This window comes from Lepisosteus platostomus, chromosome 8 (genome assembly GCF_059453375.1).
Source record: "Lepisosteus platostomus isolate fLepPlt1 chromosome 8, fLepPlt1.hap1, whole genome shotgun sequence".
NCBI classification, from domain to species: Eukaryota; Metazoa; Chordata; class Actinopteri; order Semionotiformes; family Lepisosteidae; genus Lepisosteus; species Lepisosteus platostomus.
Genome location: NC_142618.1, coordinates 2,790,092 through 2,816,467, shown reverse-complemented (window position 1 = coordinate 2,816,467; position 26,376 = coordinate 2,790,092). Strand labels below are relative to the sequence as shown.

At 46.3% G+C, this 26,376-nt stretch overlaps 1 protein-coding gene across 2 annotated transcripts in view; it reads left to right on the top strand.

The window, feature by feature from the left end:
- mib1 (MIB E3 ubiquitin protein ligase 1) overlaps positions 1-26,144 on the top strand; it is a 104,873-nt gene extending 78,729 nt beyond the window's left edge. Inside the window, exons 13-21 of one of the 2 annotated variants that reach the window (XM_088642041.1) lie at positions 3,634-3,766; positions 6,492-6,578; positions 12,349-12,510; positions 15,206-15,387; positions 15,923-16,115; positions 16,608-16,686; positions 19,634-19,720; positions 22,006-22,106; positions 22,812-26,144. In XM_088642041.1, the coding sequence (XP_088498167.1) occupies positions 3,634-3,766; positions 6,492-6,578; positions 12,349-12,510; positions 15,206-15,387; positions 15,923-16,115; positions 16,608-16,686; positions 19,634-19,720; positions 22,006-22,106; positions 22,812-22,952 (1,165 nt within the window). In that variant the 3' untranslated portion in view covers positions 22,953-26,144. Of the gene's footprint in view, positions 1-3,633; positions 3,767-6,491; positions 6,579-12,348; positions 12,511-15,205; positions 15,388-15,922; positions 16,116-16,607; positions 16,687-19,633; positions 19,748-22,005; positions 22,107-22,811 lie in introns of both variants that reach the window. The other variant, XM_088642040.1, reaches the window with a different exon arrangement.
- The last annotated feature ends 232 nt before the right edge of the window (positions 26,145-26,376 follow it).

The following is a 26,376-nucleotide window of genomic DNA, read 5'->3' as shown; positions in this document are numbered from 1 at the left end:
AAGCAGACAGCAGGCCCAGACGGACCCAGGGAAGTTCCCGCGAGTTTGGCTCGTTTTGGACGTGCGGTGGTCGCCGAGGGGGGCGGGCGGCCTTGCCTCTCGTCAGGCCTGCCTGCTGCCGCCGCAGTCCGGAGCCCGAGCGCTGCTGCTGCCCAGCAGGCCCGTCCGGCCGGAGCGAGGGACTGGGGGCTCCGCCTTCTCCCCGACGTCCGGCCGGAGCCTCGGCTTGCGCTGGATTCCCGCGGGAGCCCAGTGCATCACTGGATGAGCCGGTTAAATGGGGCTGTGCCTCCTGTGTTGGAGCGTTCTCGCAAGGTGAAACACCCCGCTTACTGCGCCAGGAACCCTGGTGTCATTCTGCTGACGCCTGGCGCAAGTCAATAATTTAATACCCGAAAATGCTTACAGGGGCCCCTCCATAATGGACCGATTTGATTCAAGCCTGATAGAATTTATTTTTAAATAATAGAGAGAAGGTTCTCCTTTTTGCTTTTCTGGCAAGCGGCAAACTGCATTGCAGCACCATCGGTAATCTGCATTAATATTTATGTTCAGCCATTCGCTGTGTATGTATAGAGACTATCAATCCATATCTATTTAATTTAAAAAAATTATTTAGATAGGTTATCCCCAGTGAGAGGCAGAGAGGAGTCTGGTGTGGAGTTCGGGGGGGGAGGATCTGAGAAGGGGGACGGCGTGTGTTCTCCGAGGTTGGGATGTGAACCAGCAGATGCCAGGAGATGTTTTTTAGGGACAAGAGGACAGAGAAATGTAATGCTGAGCATTAAAAGGTCCTAGAGCTCGAGTCCTCTAACCTAATGCCAGACAATTATTGTTCTGCACTGGTGGTATGCAAATGCTACTATATTTCAGGGTACACATGTGATTGTCAAAATAATTGCATTTATGTAGCGTTCTTCATTCCAAAGGGTGTGAAAAGAGCTGTGTACCAGCAGACCCACTACACAGTAGACTGCTTCACAATTCCTTGCAGGAGGAACTTAAGGGAGGCTGGAATCTGTCATCCAGGAGTGGGATTTACCCGAGTCACAGGGGTAAACATCCCCCACTCCTTTGAACATTGCTTTGTGTCTCATCTGAAAGACACAACATCGAGCAGCACATTGTCCTCAGTCGCCGTACTGGGGGAGCTGGATCGCAGAGTCTGGTTCAGAGGGAGGAGTGCCACCTGTTGGTCCACAAACAGTACGTGCAGCTGCAACCCAGTGATCTCCCATCCCAGTACTGGCCAGTCCCAGCCCTGCTTAGCGACTAAGAGTTTGAGAGAGCAGGCTTACAAGGTGGAAACATTGGTGTCCATATACAGTATATAATACGTCTTCATGCTCACCGAGTCAGTGAGGAGTTCTCCAAGTCCCCCATCCTCAATCTCCAAAGCTATGCCTGACTTCCAATGCCAGCTTGAATCTTGAATCTGTTGTTTTTTTAGCAGAAGCATTATATTACCGACTGCTGGTAACAGCACAGAAGGTGTTGGTTTTTTGTCAGCATTCGTAGTTCCATCCACAGAAAACGTGCTGATTTTTTCAAATCTAAACAAAGTAGTCCTTTCGTGGGAGGCGGAGTTTGCTTTCCATAATGTACGCAGCACTGCTTCATCTCTACTTTTGCCATAACAGAAATTAGAGAGCTACTTGTTATTTAAATAAATTCTTTTGTGTGAAGCATTTGTCTGTAATAATGGAGCGGATTCTGAGTAGGGGTCAGCCACTTTGAAAGCTGTCCTTGGATTTTGTGTGTTGTCTTTAATCTGCAAGCCCATGCTTCTGCGCTTCTCTGCTCTCTGCTGCCTGTTAAGTGAAGTTTAGTCTCATCTCAGTCACAGCTGCAACTCAACGGCCATGTGTGACCTGTTCTCCCTGCTCGTGGGATGACATGTGGGTTCAGTCCAGTTTGCTGGGATCGATAGGGTCTCCTGAGAGCGATCCCTTGAGTGCGCTCTCATGCACTTTCTGTGCGAAATGAATTCTGCAGCGATCCTCTTAGCACCACCTAGACATCATGTGGTCATACGGTATAGAGACCAGTACAGCAACAAGAGGGCTTGAGATCAATTCGAATCTCAGACAAAAAAAATATATTTTAGAAAGTGAGGAAGTTTTTGTTGTCTCGGGGCTGCGCGGGGTGGGTGTCGGTGCCACATGGCTGGGAGTGCGAGGTGGGCCTGTGGCCGGGTGTGGGCCCCTTCTCGAGGTACCGGTCTCCCCGACGCTCAGCAGAGCTCCGCGCCTGGCCGCGGAACCAAACCTGCACAGCAGGGAGGTCTCCGGAGCACCGCGCCTCAGAAAACTGGATTGTGTCACTCTCATAGGAAAAGAACGGCATCGGTTGTTTTATACACTGTCTGCAATCCATATGATTTTTAAGATATTTTGTAGTCCTTCTCATGCAGAAAACTAGCATAATAAGTTTTTTTTTTATGCATGCATGCCAGCTTAATAGATCACCTAGGGGAGATTTATTGTTTTAATTAAACTTAAGCATTTGGAGACTTGCTGGGTGGAGAGAAACACCAACTCGGGGAAAAAAAAATCTTCCATTCAAATTGACTACTGAGAATGTTGTTCTTGTGTTTTTGTGTGGTGTTCACATGACCATTTTTTTTAACTTGTTCTCTGGTTTCTGGGAATTTGCTGCTCTTCCTTAATGAAGTTTACCTGTGTCATGGCGATTAGTTCTTTTGATTTTTACTTTCCTGCCTGTACTGCATTCTGATGTACCAATGCATGCCCCTGTCTAGCATCTGTTTGCGTCCCAGGCAGTGCTGGGTGTCTCTGCAGTGCCAGACTGTTGTCACGCAGTGCTGGGTGTCTCTGCAGTGCCAGGCTGTTGTCACGCAGTGCTGGGTGTCTCTGCAGTGCCAGGCTGTTGTCACGCAGTGCTGGGTGTCTCTGCAGTGCCAGGCTGTTGTCACGCAGTGCTGGTGTGTCTCTGCAGTGCCAGGCTGTTGTCACGCAGTGCTGGTGTGTCTCTGCAGTGCCAGGCTGTTCTCACGCAGTGCTGGGTGTCTCTGCAGTGCCAGGCTGTTGTCACGCAGTGCTGGTGTGTCTCTGCAGTGCCAGGCTGTTCTCACGCAGTGCTGGGTGTCTCTGCAGTGCCAGGCTGTTGTCACGCAGTGCTGGTGTGTCTCTGCAGTGCCAGGCTGTTGTCACGCAGTGCTGGTGTGTCTCTGCAGTGCCAGGCTGTTGTCACGCAGTGCTGGTGTGTCTCTGCAGTGCCAGGCTGTTGTCACGCTGTGCTGGTGTGTCCCTGATGTGCCAGGCTGTTCTCTTACAGTGCTGGGTGTCCCTGCAGTGCCAGGCTGTTCTCACGCAGTGTTGTTGTGTCCCTGCGGTGCCAGGCTGTTCTCACGCAGTGTTGTCGTGTCCCTGCGGTGCCAGGCTGTTCTCACGCAGTGTTGTCGTGTCCCTGCGGTGCCAGGCTGTTCTCACGCAGTGTTGTCGTGTCCCTGTGGTGCCAGGCTGTTCTCACGCAGTGTTGTCGTGTCCCTGTGGTGGCAGACTGTTCTCACACAGTGTTGTTGTGTCCCTGCGGTGCCAGGGTGATCTCTCACAATGCTGGTATCTTCCTGCAGTGCCAGTCAGTTCTCACAATGCTGTTGTGTCCCCGCAGTGCCATGCGAGTCCTGCTCTCGAAGCTGCCGAGGCCCTGGATTGTGGATGAGAAGAAGGACGATGGCTACACTGCCCTGCACTTAGCTGCCCTCAACAATCACGTGGAGGTGGCAGAGCTCCTGGTGCACCAGGTAAGACCTCGGTCCCAGCGCTAGAGGCCTGTCACTCTCCCTGGTCATCTGGGGAAAGGTATCACACCCATCCACCCATTTTCTAAGTGCTTTATCCAGTACAGGGTTGCGAGAAGATAAAGCCTGTCCCAGCAAGCAGGACGCGTCTGGACAGGAACCCAGTCAATTGCAGGGCACACAAGCACACACACTCACACTAGGGTCAGTTTTCCCAGAAGCCTATTAACCTACAGTACCAGTGTTTTTAGACTGTGTGAGGAAACTAGAGCACCCAGAGGAACCCCCATGAACTTGGGGAGAACATACAAACTCCACACAGACAGCACCCCAGGAACCGAACCCAGGGCTCCAGTGCTGTGAAGCAGCAGTGTTGACTACAGAGCCACTGTGCTGCCTGAGGTGTTGAGCCCCTAATTTGAAATTCAGCTGCATTGTGGGGGAAAGCTCATGTCCTCTTCCTTCCTTCCTGTCTAAAAGACAGGTTTGCAAAAGGCATGGAAAGTGTCTTTAACTAGCCCCATCACTGATTTCTACCAGCTGTACGGGAAGACAGTGTTCCTACAGTAAGCTACCTGCATTCCTCTTACACCTCTTCAATTCTGAATTGCTTCACCGGAGAGACCTGGCAAGGGTTGTTAATCTAGAGACTCAAATAGCACTGCATCTGCGTGCCTGAGTATTCCGATGATTTTTTTAAGAAGAGAAATTGCTATGAACTATTTCCACAGAACTGTGGGATTGTGCTCTTGAGTTTCAAATAGGCTATACGTCTGCTTTTACCAGAATCTAGGAGGTCGGTGATGCCATCAGTGTCATGCGGCATCTAACCGTGTTTGAATCAATGTTCTTGCTCCTTGGCCATTGAAGAGCCCGTAGTCCTGTTTGAAGGATCAGTGCTGTTAGTGTTAACCCCTGTGTCCTGGCTAAATTCCACTCTGTAATATCTGCACTAGCCCAAGGTTTCCCCTTAACTGAGCTGGTGAAGTGATTCTTCACCTGCTCTGCTGTTTAAGGAGGCTTCTAAAAGATACTGGCTGCTACTGGCTGCCATGTGTCACCCATGTGGGTGTGGGGAATGAAGTGGGTCGCCTCCTGTATATGCAAAACACGTTACCTTCAGGGATGAAAAGTGCTATATAAATGCAAGGAAACATAACCCAGGAGTCTTCTCTGTCTCTTTCCCACCTGAGCTCCTCAGCAGAGTTGTTCTTGTAATTAAATATGAATGTGCTTATTTTGAATGCAGGCGGTATCATAAAAGCCGTAATTTGTGGGGTTGGTGGGGGCTGAGGCAGTCTAGCAGTGTGAAGAAGGGAGAGGTGTTGCGGCACTCAGCTGGGTCTTCTTTAGGGTCTGACCAGGACCACAGGGGCTGGCTCATATGCACTTAATTACAACACTGATTAATATGTTCAGTTTTTCAGCACATCTGCTGTTGAAATGAGAAGTAAATTAAATTTTTATTTCGTAGTTCCATTGCACACATACTCATATAGTCCAAAAGGCTTTTGTGTAAGGGGAGCTGATGGTTTTCCTGGTCTGCTTCTGTATCATGGTCAGTTGCAAGGAAACCTTGTACATGGTCATTATTTGATAGGCACCCTCAACATTTCCATTGCAGAAAATATTCTTTTTTTTTGCTATGGGTGTGATTTTGGTGAATCTTTGGTAAAGCTTAGAAGTATGGAAATGGTACATCTCTGCTCCAGATGTGCCTTTTGATAGCAATAAGAAAGGAAAAACCGTGGCAAAGTACTCAATAAAAAAAATCTCGGTTCTTGAATCATTCTGAAAGAATACATTGGTTTCTGGCATTAGTGCAGGAGAAGTGAGTTTTTCAAACCTGTGTAATATCTTTGATCAAGTTAACCTGGTTGTGCTCGGTCCTTTACATTGTGAAAATTTAAACTCAAACAAAGCTTAATTATGATGGTTTTCATGCCGTCATGTTGTTTTGTTTTATTATTTAGCTTCAGTAGTTTTCGAGTGGCGTTTCTCGTGCCTGTGGAAGTCGATCTCTTCTGTGAAGGTGATGGGAAGAGAAAATTAAGTCCTCCCTAATCTGATGGGTTTTTGTATACCCATATGAGTTTTTCACTGTAATGTCACACAAGGCAAAACTGGAACTTCTTCGTCTCAATGCATAGTCTTCAATTTAACACAAACCCGTCGTGGTGCATCGCTCAGTCAGCCCCATCCCTGCTGTCCAGCAGCACTACAGTATGTTATAGCTCTGCTCCTCACCAGCAGGTACTGGGGGGGCTTGGTAAGACTTGGTGGGAATATAGATGGAGCAAAGTACTGGCAAGTCCTAGAGGAAAACCTGCTTCAGACCTAAAACTGTCAAAACCCCTTTCAACAGGACAGTGATCCAAAGCTCAAGGCCAGAGCTGCACTGCAGTGGCTTAAGAATGACAGAGTGTGATGTCCTTGCATGGGCCAGAGTCCCCACTTGAATCCTATTGAAAATCTGTGGACAGGCTTGGAAGCTGCTGGACCCCAAGCAGCTTGAGAGGGCTCTGGCCAACCGCACCACGTCTGTGTGTACCAGTTTGTTTCTCTCCAGCTTTTGCGGACGTTTCCCATATCTTCTCTCTCCCTTAGACGTCTTTTGCTCATGGAGGTGTATCGTTTTTAATTTCACAAAAGGGGGGACTGCATGGGACGTTGCGAGGTACTGCGAGCACACCCATGCCTGATGTGTGTGTGTGTGTTGCTCCTGCAGGGCAGTGCCAATCTGGACATTCAGAATGTGAACCAGCAGACGGCTCTGCACTTGGCAGTGGAACGCCAGCATACCCAGATCGTCAGGGTAAGTAGCTTCCTCTTCATTGAAGATCCTATCGGACATAACTATTCATCTCTTTCTCAAAATCAAAGTGGCAGAAAAGTTCATTTAAATTTGCAGTTGGTTCTGCAGTGGGAATTTAGCCTTGGATAAAATTGATGCAGTGCCAATGAAAAAGCTATCTGTGAAAGAAAAATGAACAAGTTACCAAAACAGCACCATCTTGTGGATATAAATGGAACACCCTTTCTGTAAATGACACCTGGTTGAGTGTGAGGATATTGCTAGAAACTAGAGAAGCTGGAACAGTTATGCTGAAATGAATCTTGTTACATGTTGTGTGTATGGGTAAACTGAGAATTACAAGTAATATTCCCCGGGCTTTTAGGTGTTTCAGTGTAATTACTGCACTTGCAAAGGGTTCTATTCTGAAAGAATTGGTTGTTAGTGCACACTACGAATTGAATTATCCAGATACTTAATCTAGATGTGTTTTTATGAACATTAGCGTTTCATATGTTTACAAGTGCCTTGTTGTCCCTTGAGTGTTTCACTTTGGTTCATGGTTTGGGAATTAAGCCCAGGGAGAGTGAGGATACTGCAGTGTGTTCCTGGTCAGGAGGGCTAATGGGCTGTTTTCTGTATACTTGGTTCAAGTTCCTTTTAATTCCTGGCAGCTGAGACTGCTAGATCAGTCACAGGGACACCCGTCTGTCTCTGAAAACTCCTGCTGCAGCTACAGGACTCTCTGCTTTGATAAGTTCAGTACCAAAAAAGATCAGAAGTCAGTTTCAGGAGGTGGGTATCGGGCTTCATGGTCAACCAGTTTGATGTAAGGATTTTTAATAGAGCTTTCTTTCCGCTGGATCAAAACAAATACAGCTTAAAACACAGCTCAGCAGCCTGTTAATATGCCAGACATTCAAGCATTTTCCAGTACAAACAACGTAACCTTGCAAAGTTACATTCCCAGCGTTGGAGAAGCATATTTTTGAATAATCCTTCTACTTTATCTCAGCCGACCACCACTGACCTGACAGTATTTGTAATCATTTACAAGTGGTATAGATATGATATACAGTAAGTACATTTGTACAGTTTGATATTCTAGTCCTGGAGATAGGGAAGAAGTCGCTGGTATAAATTTATGCAGATTTACAGGGCTAATCTCACCAAACAGTGATGAATGAAATAGGCAAATCCAATTTCTTAGCATGAGAACCCCTTACTGATACTTACTTCAACACCGGCCTAATAAAAATATGCATTCTAGGATTTGTATCACTTTTTAAAAATGATTCAATTAAAGGCTAAAATAAAATGATCACTTAAGCTGCCAAAGCCATTCTAAGAACTAGATTCATAGCTGTCTGTCTGTACCGGTGAGGTAACAAGAGACTGAAGTTCTGATGCGAGCAGCAGATGCGAATATTCTCACTTTCTCATCTGTCATCTTGCAGTATTGTGCTTCTTTATTTACTTTGGATATTGGCACTGTGTGTCTTTGAGACCTAGACCAGCAGATGAAGGCAGACGAGTCGGAGCAGCTCGCTCCTGTCGACCTGCTGCAGGGAGGCTCAGAGGCTTTGGGGCACCGCTCTAGAAGGAGAGCGAGCCCAGGCCAGGGCCACAGGGGCCCATCAGCACAGAGCTCCTCCTGGGTCTTGGACTGCTGATAAGCGGACTAGAGCGCACATGATTAAAGCGCACGGCGTCCTGGCCAGATTTCCCATTGGCCCTTACCAATCATGACCTCCTAATAATCCCCCTCTCTGAACTGGCTTCATCGCTCTGCTCTCCTCCCCACTGAGAGCTGGTGTGTGGGGAGCGGACTGGTGCATCACCCAGGTGGGGCTGCACACTGGTGGTGGTGGAGGGGATCCCCATGACCTGTAAAGAGCTCTGAGTGGAGTGTCCAGAAAAGCGCTATATAAGTGCAGGCAATTATTATTATTATAATTATTATTATAATTCTTCTTCTTAGACATAGGTCTGTCACGGGGAGCACCCCCAGAAATTCTGGTCCTCGCTTTTACAGCTGGGTGGACTACAGCAAGTGGAGTGAAGCATCTCCATCAAGGTATAACAGCACTTTCTGCAGCAGGGGCTCAAACCCACAATCTCTCAATTACGAGCCCCAAGGCTGACCCCCCCCTATACTAGTCCGTCCCTCCCAGAACTGTGGTTTGGTTTAAAATGTTTGGATCTGGATTCGTCCCCCCTTTTCTCAACTGTGGAATAATTTTAAAAGAACGAAGAGGGAAAAGTACAGGCCTAACTAATTGAAACGTAATCACATTAAGAACCGAAACCAAAAGGGCCATTAAGATTTTGTGCTCAATTAGCAGCTGTGGTAATGATCCTAGCACTGTGACCGAGCGGGAATAGCCTTTCAGCTTGAACATCTGTGCTGCAGACTGGAGTGTAATTCTCCTGTATCAGTTGAATCCATTTAGAACATAGGAAGGAAGTCAGTGCAGTTTAAAGTTTGGATGAATTATGTTGTAGATCTAGTGTGTGGGGAGGAATAATTTTGTCTCATAGCGAATGTCTAATTCCAGTTACACCCAGTTTAGGAGCAGCACCGTGGTCTGAGAACAACATGTGAGTAACGCATGGCAAGAGAAGGCTTTTCCCATTCCTTTGTCAGGGGGAAGCCTGCTTAATCACAGGAATGTTCCAAGGATCTGGTTGTCTCTCCCAAACTCGAACTGTCAATCAAATCACTCCAGAAACAAAAAACAGATTAGATAATGGGTACATCTGGAATATTCTTGTTCTCTTTAACTTACATTGCTTATCTTTACTTATGTAGATGCTTTCCATCACAAGGAGTGACGATTTTGTGATGCATCTCCTCTGTGTATAAGTAAGCAGATAAGGGACTGAGAGAATAAAGCAGTCCACAATGCAGTAGCTTGATTTTCATTTTACTGGAAACACTGTCCTAGAAAAACTTCCTTTATGAGAACTGCAAACCACTTGTGCAGAAAACGGATAGTATATTTGAGGTAAGACTTTTGGCAAAATAGCAAGTTTGTACGAATGCTTTGAGGTGCATTTCAGAATTAAAATAGTTGTTTTGCACCTGACAGCTCTGTTTCCATAGAGAAGACAAGCTTCTAGTTAGAGATCCGAGTTAGAATGTGGGGCTGTGTCAGTGTGTGAGTTGCAAAGGAGCAGGTGCAGCTGATTCCATGCTGAAAAGTATAAAGAAGGGAAAAAACACGACCTATCTGTGGAGCCTTCCTCATGCTTTCAAGAGCCTTTTCCTGCCGCTGATGAGGTTGTCAAGTTGATTGTATTTAATGTTCCATGTCTGTTTGAGCTCTAGTTTGCTCTTGATCCACAGAAAACTGATACAACATTGTGAGAATCCTGTATCTGATGCTGACATGACGTTAATAAAGCTAAACTCAGCTTGGCAGTTGCATGAAATGCCTGTGCACCAAACAGCTGTCTGTCTTCAGCAACACAGCCAAACACTTATATCAGATCTGACTCGGGCTTCTTTGTTTCCTTTGTTGTCCATTTTCTTTAGAAATTATTTTCTTTTTTCTAAAGTAACTGTCAAACTGCTGTAGCTATGGTTTACCTAAAAATGCATCAATTGTAAAACATACATTTTCTTTATTATTCTGTGCTTTATTGGAGATCCTTAACTGACAGCTTGAGGTTTTTTTCCTTGAATTTCATCGGGCCTTTAAAGAGCAAAAATAATAATGCATAACTAACACAGTTTAAATTAAATGCCCAAAAATCTTATGACGACACAAACATTTTTGACTTTAGCTAGGAGTTCCTCATAACAAAGGTTTGATTATCCTAATTCTAACCTTGAATTCACTAACCAATTCTTAATCCAATGCATTCATTTCCCTGCATGCCTAATGCCTGCCTTTTACCATCTAAAAAATCTAATATACCAGTTATACTATGTGCTCTCTCTCCCCATTTCATGGGTTTGGTGCAGCATTAAAATTGTCCGTCCTCTCAGTAGCTATTACCCCTCTCATTTCGTAAGAAAGATTATAAACAAGAGGAGGCCATTCAGCTTGTCTCACTTGCTTGGTAATTAGTAGTCCTGTCATTTTTAGGTATGGCATCACTTGGCGTTAGCATAATCCTGGCAGTGGTGATGCACAGACCTGATCAGCCTGTGTACAGAATGCTGTGGGATGTTCTGCCACACTCCGATTGTATAGCAGCACCCAGCTCTTGAATGCTGCTGACCTGGTTGCAAGCAGCTTATTCAAAGCGAGCACACTGAGCACAACATCCCCACACTCTTCAGTCAAGCCTGTCCAAGGCAAAAGGGCATTATCAGTGACTACAATACTCCACTGTGGCTGGCTCTCTCCAGGTGAGGGGACAGCTGCCCCAGGTGGAGGGGGTTCAGTACCTCGGGGTCTTGTTCAGGACAAGGGTGGAGGGGATCGTGGGATTGACCTGCAGATTGCAGTGCAGCGGCTACAGTAAAGCAGACAGTGTGCCACACTGTGGTGGTTGAGCAGGACCAGAGCTCTTGTATTTCAGGCCCCTGTGTGTCCCCATCCTCACCTAAGGTCACGCGCTCTGGGCAGTGACTGAGGGAACGAGGTTGTGGGGGAAAAACGGCTGAAATGAGGTGTCTGTGCAGGGCTGCTTGCCTTGCTCTTTACAACAGGGTGAGGAACTCGGCGGCCTGTGAGCTCCTGGGAATCCCATAGGAGGAGCTGCAGGCTGTTTCAGGGGAAAGGGGAAGTCAGGTCTGCCCTGCTCTGCCTGTTACACCACGACGCTGCCCAGGAGTAAGCAGTTCGAAAACAAATGAATACCTGTCACTCCCTCTGATGTGTTCTGTCCATGGGAGATGGCGATTGATTTTCTCTCTCAGCTGTCAGTGTGTTACTCTGAACAGCCTCCAGCCATGCTGATCACTTTTGTGGCAGGCGACAGTCATTCTGATGAAGCACGGGTCATCTCTTTCTGGAGTTTCTTGTGCTGTACATTCTGCAGTATGAGAACAGTTATCCAGATGGATCTCCTGTCTCTCACAGAGCTGGTTTCGGAGGAATAGTCTGCTGATTGTTGAGGCAGAATATCTTATTCACTTTGCTGTTCTTCTTTTAAATATAATCTTCTTTTTGTATGACTGTTCATACAGATTCTTAGTCAACTGATTTCAGCACTTTTAGCTCAAAACCCACCACTGAGTACCTTGTGTGGGCTCAGTGTTTTGTTGGCCCAGGGGAAATTACTCCATAAATCTACCTTTTCACAATTTGAATTGCAATTAACATGTGCATGTGCTGAGTGAGCTACTGATGTAAAACTTAAAACTGCTGTGCTTTCATTGTGCATCACTATGTAATGAGACTTCTTTAGAATACTTGAGTGCTCTTTAGTCCTGTCCTGTTTATTGATATTTTGTTGTTTTATGAAGTTATCAAAGCATGTCCTAAAGGCCTGAAGAGCGCAGAGCTAAATAGCCCCTGATCCTGAATATCAATGCCAAGATGTTTGTCTCCTGGAGGAGCTTTGTGTTTGCCTTATTAAAGCTAATAAACAGATTGCAGTCGGAGCTGAGGCCTTTTGCTGTTTAAGTGATGACCAGTGACTGTGGACAACTGCGCTTGTCTTCATTCCCATGGAGCACTGCAAGGCTGGAGTGGCGTCCAACTTGCACTATGGGAATTTTCTCTCTGGGTATCGCGAAAGGTTTCGAGAGTTGTGCGCGGGAGAGAAACGCGCTGCCCTCTGTCCGGCTTTGCCTCCCAATGTCGATAACCGCGCCCCTGCTGCCGCCCTGCAGCTGCTGGTCCGTGCCGAAGCCAAGCTGGACGTGCAGGACAAGGACGGGGACACGCCCCTCCATGAGGCCCTGCGGCACCACACCCTGTCCCAGCTGCGGCAGCTGCAGGACATGCAGGACGTGGGCAAGGTGGACAGCCCCTGGGAGCCCTCCAAGAACACGGTAAGCACCGGCTTCGCTCTCGCGCCGATGTGCCAGTCCGTGCAGAGAGCCCCGGCGTCCTCTCCTCCCTTGGGCCTTTCCTTTGCGCACGAGGTCTGCTGGTGAAACGTGGTCAGCGCACGAGTTGAGCAGCGCTTTGTGAAAGATGCCGCTGTGGGAATTCCATCTTTGCACATCAGCAACAGCAAAGTGAGAGAGAAGGTCTCTTCATTTTTGAATGTCATCCGTGGTAGGGAGGACAGATTTGTTCACACGTGATTGAGCAAAAATAGCTTTGCATCCCAGTTCTTAGAAAAAACAAATTGTCACCTTCATATCCAGATTACAAAGCCTTTGTCACCTCTCTCCACACATAATGCCAGAGCAAAAGAGTGGCACCTAGTGGTCATCTGTACCAATAAACGCTTTCATCAATCTTACTGTTAGATTTCTGTCCAAGACCCGGACAAATCTAATCGTGGTTAGCCGAGATATCCCATAGGAGCTATCCAAAACAAATGTGGCCACCAGGCACAAATTAACTGTACTGCATGATTGTCCCATCCTTACCAACATAAAAATATTTTCTGTGGGAAGTCAGGAAATTACTTAACATGGATATGCCTTGCCTGAGGAGAAACCGAGTAAATCCATTTCTCTCAAACTGCACTGCAAAGCAAATTTAGGGATACTGAAGACTATGACTTGCGTCAGCTGTTATCACACAAAAAGTTAAATACCAGGTAGATAGCGGCAAAAAACTTCATTTTAATGGCCCTGTGACTTCAGACGTGACTGCAGTGACAACTGACTCGCGTGGATTTCTTTCAAAATGTCCTTTTTCGGGGGAGAGCAGTTTTTGTCTGCTTTGCAGTCTGTCACTCATATTTTAGAACATGCCCCATATCTTAATGCCTTTTAGTGAAATACAAGCAAGCAATTTGCTTCGGAGGCTCTGCTGACGGTAGAAAACCAGGAGAGCGAGACCTGAGCCATTTGAAACGTCAGCACTATTGAGAGTGTGAAACAGTGGACTGTGCCAGACTCAAGGTGGTATAGTTTCCATAAGCATGTCTGCAGCGTAGTGTTTCAGTCCTTCATTGTGTCTGTATTCAGCAGATTCTCGTCTCTGCTTTGAGACTGGAGCTAGCCCAGGCTCAGGCGATGACCAGGGCAGGTGTAGGGGAAACTGGGTGGGTGCGGATCAAGCCTTTAGCTTCCCGTTGTGCAAAAAACAAATGTTGGTGTCTCCTTTTAAAAGCTTTGGAAGTGTATCGTGCATTACTAGCAGCCATATCACCCTGCATCTCACAACTGGCAGCCCACTGAAGCTCAGCAGGTGTGAGCCTGGTCAGTACCTGGATGGGAGACTCCTGGGAAAAACTAAGGGTTCTGCTGGAAGAGGTGTTAGTGGGGCCAGCAGGGGGCACTCACCCTGCAGTCTGTGTGGGTCCGAATGCCCCAGTATAGTGACGGGGACACTACACTGTAAACATCCCCATTACTTGTGAAGCGCTTTGTGTGGAGTGTCCAGAGAAGTGCTATATAAGTGTAAGCAATTATTTATTATTATTATTATTATTATTATTATTATTATTATTATTATTGTCTGCTTACAAAACAGGGGAGCACTCTGAAACCTATATGGCCAAAAATCTGGGTCAGTATTTATCTAAATTAAATTAAAATGGAGTTAGGCGATTTAAATCGGATTTTAAGTTTACAACAGAATTTTTTTAAAAATATTTGTCTTCTGCTCCTTTGTGTGAGAATTGTGGTGGATTTTATGATGTTGTTTTAGTGCTGTTCGTGCTTGTTTGTGTAAAGATGTGCAGTGCTCTGCACAGCACTGAAGCCTCTGATTCATTATTTAGCCAGCACAGACGGGTCGTGCCACCTCCAGGAACGCACCATACAGACAGTTCAATGCCCTGGAGCGAATGTTGTAAACTTGTTTCTGTCTGTTCAGCTGAGGCAGAGTCCTGCTGATCCCTTCAGATGTCAGGGGAGGTCGCTATGATTTAACCTCTGACCTCTGAGCTGAGGGTTGACGCAGGAGGTTAAGAACGGAAGCAGTTTTGAAATTTGGCACACAGTGCTAACATCCATAAATGTAAAATTGTTTCAGTGACCGTTCAGCCTTTGTCTGCAATGACTTGAAGGTGGGCTGTCTTTTCCTCCCTCATTCGGTCCCGTCAAAGCTGAACAAACACAAGACGCAAGCAATATTCTCTTCATTGCAAAAACAAAACCATGAAAAATATGTAAAGCTTAATCACTCGTCCTTTGTGTAGAATGGATTTCCAAAGTTTTTTCGCTTGGGAGCGAGCACTCTTTTCCTGCTTCTGCTTCGAAGAGGACTAAATGAATGAAAACACATATGTTGTGAGGAGGTCTCAAAAGACCCCTGCCAAAGCCTTTGCAGAGCTGATGTCGGAGCAAACAGGCTGTTATAATTCAATATTTTCCAGCGTGGTACGTTCTGGGTGGTGCTTCAAAGCAGATCTCTCACTTGTGGGAACAAAGGGCATCGAACACATGAACTGTCGTGACGGGCTGCTTGCGTGCAAGCACAGCTTTTAGCATGGGCCTCCAGTCTTGTGCATGTGCGCGCACACTCTGCTACACGCTTTTATCCCGCTGAGACCCCCTGAAGTCCGGCGGGCGCTGGGGGTCTGGCAGTCTGTCACGTGCTGTACCGTTCCCTTTCCTGCAGCTGATCATGGGACTGGGAACTCAGGGCGCCGAGAAGAAGAGTGCCGCCTCCATCGCCTGCTTCCTGGCCGCCAACGGCGCGGACCTCACCGTCCGGAACAAGAAGGGCCAGTCTCCCCTCGACCTCTGCCCCGACCCCAGCCTCTGCAAGGCCCTGGCCAAGTGCCACAAGGAGAAGACCAGGTGCGTTCACCGCCGCAGTGGAAGTCTCGCAGCTGCGCCTGAACGCGACAGCCGCCTTGAGCAGCTGTTGATTTCAGGGTCTGTTCTGAAGGAGCCTCTGGCTGTTCACGGTAATAGATGAGCAGAATAATTTCTGCGGCTTTTGCGTTAACTGTGTCTGCGGAGGAAGTTGGCAGCAGTTGAGTGTTAAGAATTACATTAAAGGGGAAAATATATCAAGTGAGGAATCTTTTTCCATTAGCAAATGACGCCAGACTTGACTTCTCTTTTCAGAACCTTTTGAAACAGTGCAGGACCGGTGGAGTGCAGTCCAAAAGGAAAGATCAGCGATTGTGTCGGACTTAGCTGGTCTATTTTTTTTTTTGACTCCACTCCACCTCTCCCGCATTGTCTCACGATCTGTGATTGTGGCTGGTTTGCCTTGCACCGGGTGCAAGCAGTGAGGCCGTGTGCCTCTGCAGGCTGTGTGAGGTGCCCGCTGCTCTCGGCTGGCGAGGGCGGGCCCTTGCCTGAGCATGCTTCTGTCTCTCTGCAGCGGGCAGGTGGGCTCCCGCAGTCCCTCCCTCATCAGCAACAGCTCGGAGACCCTGGAGGAGTGCATGGTCTGCTCCGACATGAAGAGGGACACCCTGTTCGGGCCCTGCGGGCACATCGCCACCTGCTCGCTCTGCTCCCCGCGGGTCAAGAAGTGTCTCATCTGCAAGGATCAGGTCCAGTCCAGAACCAAGGTAACCGAGCCCCGGGCGCCGCTAGCCTCTTTCTGGGCAGCTGCTGCCGCTGTTCCCATTTCACCCCGTCACAGGACAAACAGCGGTTCATCCAAGCACAACCTGGTCTGCAAGGAATGTGCGTCAGCCAGCAGAGTCTTGCCCTGCAGACGGTAGTTGAGATTTTTGTCAGTGCACTTCCTTGGATCTTGGGTGAATTTAAGATTTATGATTCACTTTAAATTTCGCTTAAAATCTAAGGTGTTTTTTTTTTTCAGTTGATGACTAAGGTTGTTTTGTGCACTCGATGGGTATTTGAGCCTAATTAAGTTATTATGCTTCAATCATCTTTTCGCGACCGACTGTCGCTCATAAATATCGGAGCATCAGTTCAAATAATGAGATGGTTTTAGAGCCGCAGGAGAATTTTCTCCGCCCAAGGTCATGTACGTGTGTGGAAATTCCCCTGCATATTATTAAAACGGTCTTGCCTTGGCAATTTTCTTCCCACAGATCGAAGAATGTGTGGTATGCTCGGACAAGAAGGCAGCTGTGCTCTTCCAGCCTTGTGGCCACATGTGTGCCTGTGAGAGTAAGTGAATAACGAGTCTCTCTCCTTCTGGAGGCACGATTAACCCTCGCAGCACAGTGAGCCTGTGACTGGGGCGGTCAGCGATGAGGTAAAACTGTGAGCTGTCACCTCTGGGCTTTACTCGCAATGTTCTTTTACAGATAAGGGAGTCTTGCAACTTGCGTTCGTGCAGAAAAAGTTTTAATAGAGGAAATTAAGATGATGTTTTACCAAAGTCAATGTATGAGTCGCTTTCATGCCGGATACCAATGAAACATAAAATTCTTGACGGTTAGGGCACCTGCTGCTTGTGCAGTTTTCTGCTTTGTGTTCTTCCCATTGTGTATGATCTCCCATGTGCTCTGCGCAGTACCGGCTCTGGAATTCATGAGCTTTTGCATCGGTGAGAGAGGTGGCTGTATTCTCATCATTTCCCCAAATTAATTGCAGTCTTTAGGACAGTTTATTATCCGCGCATGCATACCTAAATCACTAAGAGAAACTGATAGTCATTTTACGGTCAGTTGAAGTCTCTAATAAAAATCCACAGGCACATTAGAGATGGGAGGATGAAGGTTATGTCTTAGCTGAACAAATTAGTCTGTTTTAAATAACTGAGATTCTCAACAAGCCTTCATAATTAAATTACAAATATTAGCTTTGAGTCAGTGGAAGCTCTGGTCTTTTTTTTTTACCTGTTATTGTACTCAGATCGTAAAGGGAAGTGGTTGTGTCAGCCACTTTTCATTTAAAAACTTGTTTGATTCTCATTTTATACCCAACCAGTTTGGAATCGCTAATTGGCAATCGGTTCAGCAGGTCGGTAGGACCCCTGTGCTGCGTGGTGCCTTAGAGAGGGTCTGTGTCTCTCTCCTTGGCACTCCTGGCACTACCATGGGTTTCAGGGGGTTTAGGGCTGATTGGACCAACCACTGACCCCGCACCACACTGACAGGCAATTTCCGGGGCACAGGAGGTGTTTTTGGGTGGCAGGCTGACAGGAATAATGGGAAATAGCTTGAAGAGACTACTTATGCCAACAGAAAGTTCATGTTGACATAACTTACATCCTCTCTAGATCATGATTTAAATCAAGCGATATTATGTTCATATTGGGCAATGTGCTAAAAGGCCTCATTTAGAATATTGTGAACTAATATTCTGAATGACTAATATTGTGGTCACCTCGTATTGAGGTATCGATATTGCTGTTTTGGAATCCGTCCACAGGAAAGCGACAGGATACATTAAGGGAGTAAGGGACAGTCCTACACTGACAGGCTGAAACAACTGAACCTTTTAGTCCTGAATAGAGAAGACAGAGGTAACAAAAGAGTGCAGAATCCTCAAGGGCACCAACTGCATCCTCCCTGTAGACCTCTTCAGAACAGGCCGTGACACACAAAGTGGGTACTGTTTGGAAGTAAAACCAAGAACAGGAGGCACTTCTTGACACAAAGGGTTGTGGAGGCATGTGGCTGAGCTACCCGGCCATGATGTTGAAACGGATAATCCTGGCTACTTCAGAGAAATAGCGGGTGGCATCCTCTGGTCTTAACTTGTGCAAGCCACCCCTGACTAGATGTGTAACCTGTCTTGAATTCTGCTGCTCCCAGCTGGCTGCGGCTCATGTGGTCCCGTTGGTTCTGAGCCAGGCTGTGCGGCAGCGCGAGGGGACTCTCTCTCCGGGAGCGATGTCTGCACACCTCTGCAACCTGCACTGCAGGAGCCTTTACTGGCTGAGTGGCTCGGGGGCCTCTCGTTGCCCATTTCTGTTGTTCAGTGTCCCTTTCCTTCCTTTTTTTTTTGTGCTTCATTCCCCCCACCTTTGCCTTTCGTGAAATCCCCTCTTTGTGTAGCACATTTTCTGTGTCTGTAAAAGCCGGAACGGTGTCACTACCTCCAATGAGAATCCTCACCTCAATAGAAAATCAGGTTTACATCTGCTGGGCTGGTGATCAAGCAGGTGGAAATCAGGAGCCGCATCTCTTGGTTTTAAAGCAATGCTTTAACTTGAAACTATAAAGTTATTTGACTGATCATGGATTATGCTCGGTATGATTGTAATCCTGTGCCACCATGCCCACATTCAGAACAATATGCTCTAGGCGGCATGATCTCAAAATGTGACCAGATGTGCTTGTTCACTGAATATTATGAGACGCAGAGAAAAAAACTTTTTACTAGAACATTGAAAGATGGCTGGATGCCACTGATAAAACATGAATTTTATCAGCACAAAGGATTTTATAATTCTCTCTTTCTAGCTTTCGTTTTTGATATTATATAAATTGCACACTCCGGTCCAATTGCAGGTTTTAGAGATGACTATTTCCCTTACGTTCCCTTTTTTCTAGTCATAATCTCAGCTGCTTATAGTTTACAACAATTAATGACAGCGATGGGTTTTTCACAGCTCCAGGCTCTTGTCTTAGCGTGCTGTGGCACTGCGGGTTCCAAATAAATGATTTGTTGGTTCTGTTTCAGGATCACTTTTCACAGTTATTTCAGGGCTCACCTCACTCACATGTGTATCAGGTTCTGTTCTTCAGGAACAGTCTTGTGCACAAGTGTTCAGATGAATTCCGCCTTTGGAATAGAAAGGCAGGCGGCACAGTGGCGTGGTGGCCAGCACTGCTGGCTCGCAGCGCTGGGGCCCTGGGTTGAAATCTGGACCCGGGGTGCTGTCTGTGTGGAGTCTGCATGTTCCCCTGTGTTTGAATGGGTTTCCTCCCACCAGTCCAGAGACGCGCTGGGAGTGTGAGTGTGTGTCCCCCCCTGCGTGTCTCCTGCGATGGACTGGCGGTCCTGTCCAGGGTGTACCCCTGCTTGTGCCTGGAGCTCGCCGAGACAGGGCTCCCCCGCCACCCTGAATTGGGGGATGCGGCTAGAAAGCGGGTGGGCTATGGAGTCCATGCCCTGAGGCCGCGAGCGCTGACGCGGCGTGCCTGTGCTCTTGTGCCCCCAGACTGCGCCAGCCTGATGAAGAAGTGTGTGCAGTGCCGGGCCGTGGTGGAGCGCCGAACGCCTTTCATTATGTGCTGTGGCGGGAAAGGTATGGAGGATTCTGCTGAAGATCTTAGTGAGTGAATCTTCCACACGTTCCCTTTTCATTCCTTGTTTGCTTTGCCATGTTTTGTTTGCTCTCGGTTTTGACTTTGGTTTTTCTCCACCTGTGGCGTTGTTCTCGCGGGGGGTGAAGTGGTGTTGACGCGGGTGTTGTTCCCAGCCGGAAACGTGCTTTGGTGTCACGCTTCTAAAAGCAGCCTTGCAGTGGCAGGTCTGACTGACTAATATGACCCTTTGTTTTTTACAGTAGTGATTTGTAAGAAAGGTGATTAGCATGTAATCTTTAATCTGCAATATAATGAGTCCCTTACGGCCTCAGTTCACTTCTCTAGTTTACTCCAGACATTTAATCTGGATTGAAAGGTAAGTTTTTGACTTAACTTTTGCTTCATTTAATTATTTTTTTGCAGGGCAGCTGACTTTCTTTATTCTTCAAAGAATATAGAAAACAATGTCAAGATACACTGGGGCAAATGTGTTCATTCATCTCTCTTTATTTTTGGGATGTTTTTTTGAAAGGTCACCATTTGACAGTTTTTCTTGAGTTAGATCATTTTTGCATTTTTTGGCCATTTTAGTTGTTTTTTTTTCCTTTTAAAAGGGAAACTTGCGGATTCACTTCACTGAACTTGGCGGTTCGGGAATACCATTTCCAATGAAGATTTAGTGTAGGTTCTGTAGCCCATGGCTTAATTAGACCAGATCTCTTGGAAACACAGCTTTAAACATGCATGGGTAGGAAATAAGCTACCAGCACTCATAAACCAACAGATGCCTTTGGAATGTGAGCTGTGAAAGGTTATCTCCTTTATGTCATGTTTGACGACTGAGGCTTTCTGTGCAGAGAAGGTTCTGGTCCAGGCTCTCCCACATGCTTTTCATTTCTGGCTCAGTGGGCCTGGTGAGGTACTATGAGTCACCAGGGGGTGATGCACAGTTTGAAGATTCTTACATAGTACGTTGGGACACATTTCTGTGATGAACAGGCATACCAAAATCAAACTAAGCTCCAGGCAGTCTGGAGTCACTGTATAACCGTGTTTATCCTAATGTTAGCAGTGTTAAAAACAGTGTCTACTCCCTGCTAGATTTCATCCACCTCAGAATGCAGTTTCAACCCCCTAAGATACAAAAGGTTCTGAAGGCACTGGGGTTTTTGGAAGGTAACAACAGTTCCGACTTGCCAGGGCTTTTACGTTTTGTGGATTGCGTGTTGACACTGCTTGTTTTCTCTGGAGAGATTTCACTTATGAGAAATTAATAAGGAATTTTTGGTTTGTAAAAACAACTTTTTTGTAAATGCAGATTTTATGCAGGGCTTCATTCATTGAATGACTTAGATCTGGATAGAAAACATAGCTTGTCCTGGATATTTTCCAAAGTATAGAAAGTTACAGAAAAATGGGAGTCAGGTTTCTTTTAGAGTGTTAAAGTGCACAAGAGTTTCTCTGGAAAGGAAGAGACGGAAGCAGCAGATGACAATGAGTTGCACAAGTGGATCAGTGATAAACTGGTACATTACAAGGTGATAAAGTTTGCTTGGGAAATAAACTAATCCTTCACATTTTATACTTGAATCCAATGAAGACTGACAATGTTATATTTGTGCTTTACAAAAACGTGTCCTAGAATTGTGGAAGTTGCATCTTAGATCGCTCCTTACGTGAGATTAGACGTCCAGAGGTTTTTTAGTAAGGATGTTTTTGACCAGACATGTTGGATGTTACTACCAGTAACATGGCATTACTCAGAGAACCAAACTGACATGTCTTGTCAAACATGATTAATAAAGTTACAATCCCGTGGACCTCAAACACATTGACACTCTGTGATTTCCCCCCTCTAGATTTGTACAGTATACAGTATGTCCTAGCTTACACCATGTTACTCAGTTCTGTTAGCTAGTACTCTGAGTACCATCTGTTTTCATCTTCACTGCAGAAATCTCATAATCTGCTGAGGGAATTCCAATATGGTTTAAATACCTGTCACATTGTAATCCTGAACTGTGACAGCTGTCAGATGTGGTCAGCACTGCCTGTCTGGAACAAAATATTAGCTGTTTAATTGCTTTTTAATGTTTATCATTAAGATGTTTTAAGATGGTGTCAAAGTTACTGCAGGCAGCAGCCTCTCTTGATACAGGAATGGAGAAGAGTGTAGCGAAACGGAGAGTTGTTTGAAATACCACTGATAACGGACACTTTGCAGGGTTTTCAGGGGTCTCCATCTCGCTGGCCCGACTGTAATGTGTTTTTCTGCCCGTTGTAGCCAGTGGAAACATCCCCGCTCTGCAGAGGGACAAGGACAACACAAATGTCAACGCAGACGTGCAGAAGCTTCAGCAGCAGCTGCAGGACATCAAGGAGCAGGTAGGAGCTCAAGTGCCTGGATGTGGCCGCTGACGACCTGCAGGCATGTGCTTTTCATCAGCTCAGGGGCCGGCGCCACTCTGCCCCCGTCTTTCCCGGGACCCCCCCACGCCACACTCCTCCCTAGGACACAGGAACACGCAGCCCGACGCCCGTCGGAGCCAATCACAAATTCACATCAGTACGTATCCTGTCCCTTCTCAGAAGAAAGGACAGAGCTGAGTCACTCCATTCAGAAGGCAAGCAGTGTTTCGAACTCGGCATTGAATTAATTTCCCTTTCGCAAATGCAGTCCACTCATAACTGCTTTCCTTCATGTATATAATACAAAACATCCATGAATCACTTTGTCAGTTTCAGTTTTCGGGTCCTGTTTTGCACTCCCATGATATAGAATATTGTAACAGTAGTCTCACATACTGTACTACAGTATTGCACAGTTTGTATACCTCTAAACTGCCTGAGGGAAGGGAGCCTTATCATTTGCCATCTGTTACAGTCATTGGTACAAGCAGTTTTGAATGTATTGATCTTGGGCGGCTTGCAGCGGAGCGGAGACACATAGCTAGAGTTCCCTAGCACCGTTCCAGGATCTGGCCTGCAGCTGAAGTACCCGTTAAGACAGAGAGGATCTGTGCACTTAAGTGACAGGAAGTGGTTTGCCGAGAGACTGTCTGAAGGGGTGGGTGTGTCTGCTCTTCCCAGACAATGTGCCCGGTGTGCTTGGACCGCCTGAAGAACATGATCTTCATGTGTGGCCACGGCACGTGCCAGCTGTGCGGAGACCGGATGAGCGAGTGCCCCATCTGCCGCAAGGCCATCGAGCGGCGCATCCTCCTGTACTAGACCCCCGGCCGGCCGCCCGCCTGCCCGCCCGCCCGCCTGCCTGCTCGCCCGCTCTCTTTCTTGTGCGTGTGTGTGTTTTCGTTCAGTTTCATTCAAAGACCAATCCAGTGTTCAGTCTGTCAACAAGGTCGGAGCGTGAAAAGAGTCCCGGAACAAGAGCGGAGAGCCTTCTTCAATCCCAGCAGCCCCTGTGCGCCGTGTATCCCCTCCCGACGGCTTGCTTGCTCTTTTCAGTTGCTCCGGAGCTTTTAACCAAGTGCACGTGGGGCTTCCCTTGTCAAGTGACCTTTCTCCTCGTGACTGTAGCGTCGTCCCGGGGTTTTTACAGGGGGTTGAGGGGGTTGAGCGAGACGCTTGGCTCTGACCCCTTGTGAAAGTGTGAGTGCTCTGTACAAGACTAAGCTGGACATCCCGTGGTGCCCAGGAGAGGGGGCTGTTGAGCAAGTGAAGGTGGAGTTCGTGACTGTTCTCTTCTCGATTGGTGGGGGAATTGGTTAATTGCGGTGGTTTGATTTAATGGACGGATGTACAGAATGTTTTGTAAAATGCGTCTGCTTTATCATCTTTTTGCAATGTACACATTTAGCTGTAGGCAATTGCTTTCCCTGTGGCAGGATTCACTCGCCCAGTGTCTGTCACTGTAGATATTCTGTCAGGATGGTAACTTTACAGAACAACTAACTTAAGGGCATGTTGCACAGACTTTAACCATGCTTACAGTCTTACCAGCCACCCCCACCTAGTTTTCCTGTTTTCTTTTCTAGAGCAAATTTAGTCTGATGCCCTGGAACCTCCTGCTATTTGCTCCCACACATTGTGGAAAAGCACTCTTGACACTGAGAGAACTGAGCTCAGACCCATGCTGCTGCTTTGAGCCTGCAGCACCTCTCAGTACCTGCATTTCCCCTCCAGAATTCCCAGCTGGTTCTCAAAGCAATGCTGCATACCATGTCTGAGCAGACAGTAAGAACACGGTCAGCTCAGTCCTTCAGCTCATAGCATGTTTGAAGAAACTTCACTTCTAACCCGATCCATCTGAACTTGACCACCTGAAGGGCTTTTTGCTTTGTGAACCGTGTAAAGGGTGAATTTGTAGGATAGCAGCAGGAAAAATAATAAAAGGCCAAAATGTTGTAAAAATCTGTGCCCCTTTCATGTATGCAAGTTACATTGAAGGTTCAATGTTTCGTTTTTTAAAGGGGATGGTGCCGGTTCTGGCTGTGTTTAACTGCCATGTTTCTTTAATACTCAAAATAACATTAATAAATATGTTATCTGACTTTCTGTCGAGAAAGCTTTGTATTTCTTATGTTTCCTCCACTGGATGTTGCATGAGTGTCTCTAGATCCCAGATCTGAAATTAGACTAAGTGGCACAGAGAGTGTCTCACTTTCCGAACTGGTGTTTCCGGAGATATGCGTCTGAGAACGAGCACCAAGAGGTTTTCCAAAGGTCCTGGCTTTGCTTAACGAAGACAGTTTCATGTATCTCAAGTAATGTGCTGGGTTTGCAACCCCAGTGTAGCATCGCTGAGCCTGAACATGCAACATCATGGTTGGGATAACAATGTCACAGTGCCACTGGCAGTCAGGAAGCTGGCATGATGGCAGAAGGTGCTGACTCTTGTGTGCAGTCCGATATTAAAGTACAAATGTGAAACATGCACTTGAAAGGATGATCTTTCCTTTGATATAAAAGTGTAAGGCAGTTTATACAGAGCAAGGGATTGGAGTGTTCTCTTTCCAAGCAAGCATGGAATTAATTGATCTTTAAGGGCTTCGGTCATGTAAAAGTACTTTAAGTACGTTAAACAGAGATAAGGTACAGATGTGACGGCCTCTTCTGAAAGCAGCATATTTTCTGAACATGTTATACATTGTTGACCTAAGTACTCAGTGCGCTTTTCATGTTTTTATAGCAGGCCGATCTAGAGCACAGTTTGTATTTAAGCATTTTTGTGCTGCCAAAAATGTAGGCAATTAACTGTAAAAAAAAAGTCTTAAATTTACAATTTTTGTACAATGTGACTTTTACATTGGTACAAATGTAAAATATTTGCTATGAAGTAGAGCACCGCTTCTTGCAAGCAGCTGTGATAACTTGCTGTTCTTTGCAGTCCTAGGCTGTAATGTGAGAAGCTACATGTGTGCTTCGCTTTAAAACATTGGAGGATCGTTCTGCTCGGTTTCCTCCATGTGTCCATCTACACGTGTGGATGCTTATCCTAACTGGCTGCTGATCTCTGAATGAAAAAACATTTCATTCTAAGGGGGCTGTCAAGTACAGCGGGTCGTCTGAAAATGCTAAGACTTACCCCTGGAAAGCTTTTCCTTTCGCATTGCTGCTCTCATTAAGACTGTAGGTATTGCTGCTTTCTGGAAGTAAGGGCTTAGTTAAATGTAGCTGTTTTGACTGTGGGCGCTAAGCTCTCAGATTCTTTAACAAAAAGTGTGGTTCATGCAATAGTTCAGAAAAAAGTATGCATTTAAAACACTAAAAATCCAGGCATTTTAAAGTTTTTAAAGACTTGTTTTGGGGCTTGTCTACAGGTGTGATGTATTTAAGCCTGGTGTGATCTCGCTACGTAAGAAAGGACTTGAGTAGATCCATCGTATTGCATTGAATACGAGAATGTGTCACGGAGAGGTAACCAATCGAAAGTGTCTTTCGGATCAGGATACTCAGTAGAAACACATCAGAGAGGAGTTTTACTCTGTCACTTATGAGCCAGCCGTTTCGCTTGTTTTTAAGAAGTGCAGCATAGTTCTGCGGTCTTGTTAGAAAAAAAGCATGGTGTCAGAGGCTTTCAGTGCAAATAGATTTAGTTTTTAAAAATCCGCTTTTGCTTTCACTTGCAGATATTTTTTTTTATTTCAAAGTGTTCTCTTAACGTTTAAGCTAGATGCACTAATGTACTTTACTGGTAGTAATGTATTTTTATTTTGTTGCAACTATTAGGTTGTTTTGTTTTCCGAAAACGCTTTTTTGCGGTCTTGTAACTGGAAGGTTTTAACAGCTTTTGTTATTTTTGTTTGGGGGGGAGGGGGGGCAGGAACGTTTGTAACGTGAGAGAACGTGTAACATGAAAGCTGTCTATTTCACTTTGTGTTACTGAGTGATCGAGAAACACCTTGTTGATACGAATCGGTCTTATGAACTTAAAGCTTTGGGAATAAACATCATGTTGCCTCATTTCTGCCTTTGTGTTTCACTCTGTTTGCAGTTCTGCACCGTACATCCTGCAGGTTGTCCTCACGTCTGGATAAAAAGAGTCAGATTGTCTTAGGTTTCATGTTCTTACCCCTGTGGTCTCGTGCATCCTAGTGAGGAGAATGTGTCTTTATCCACACAGGTAACAGCAGGAGCTTCGTCCTTCATCCTGCTGACACAAGCGTGACTAAATCAGCTGGGTCATACGTACCTG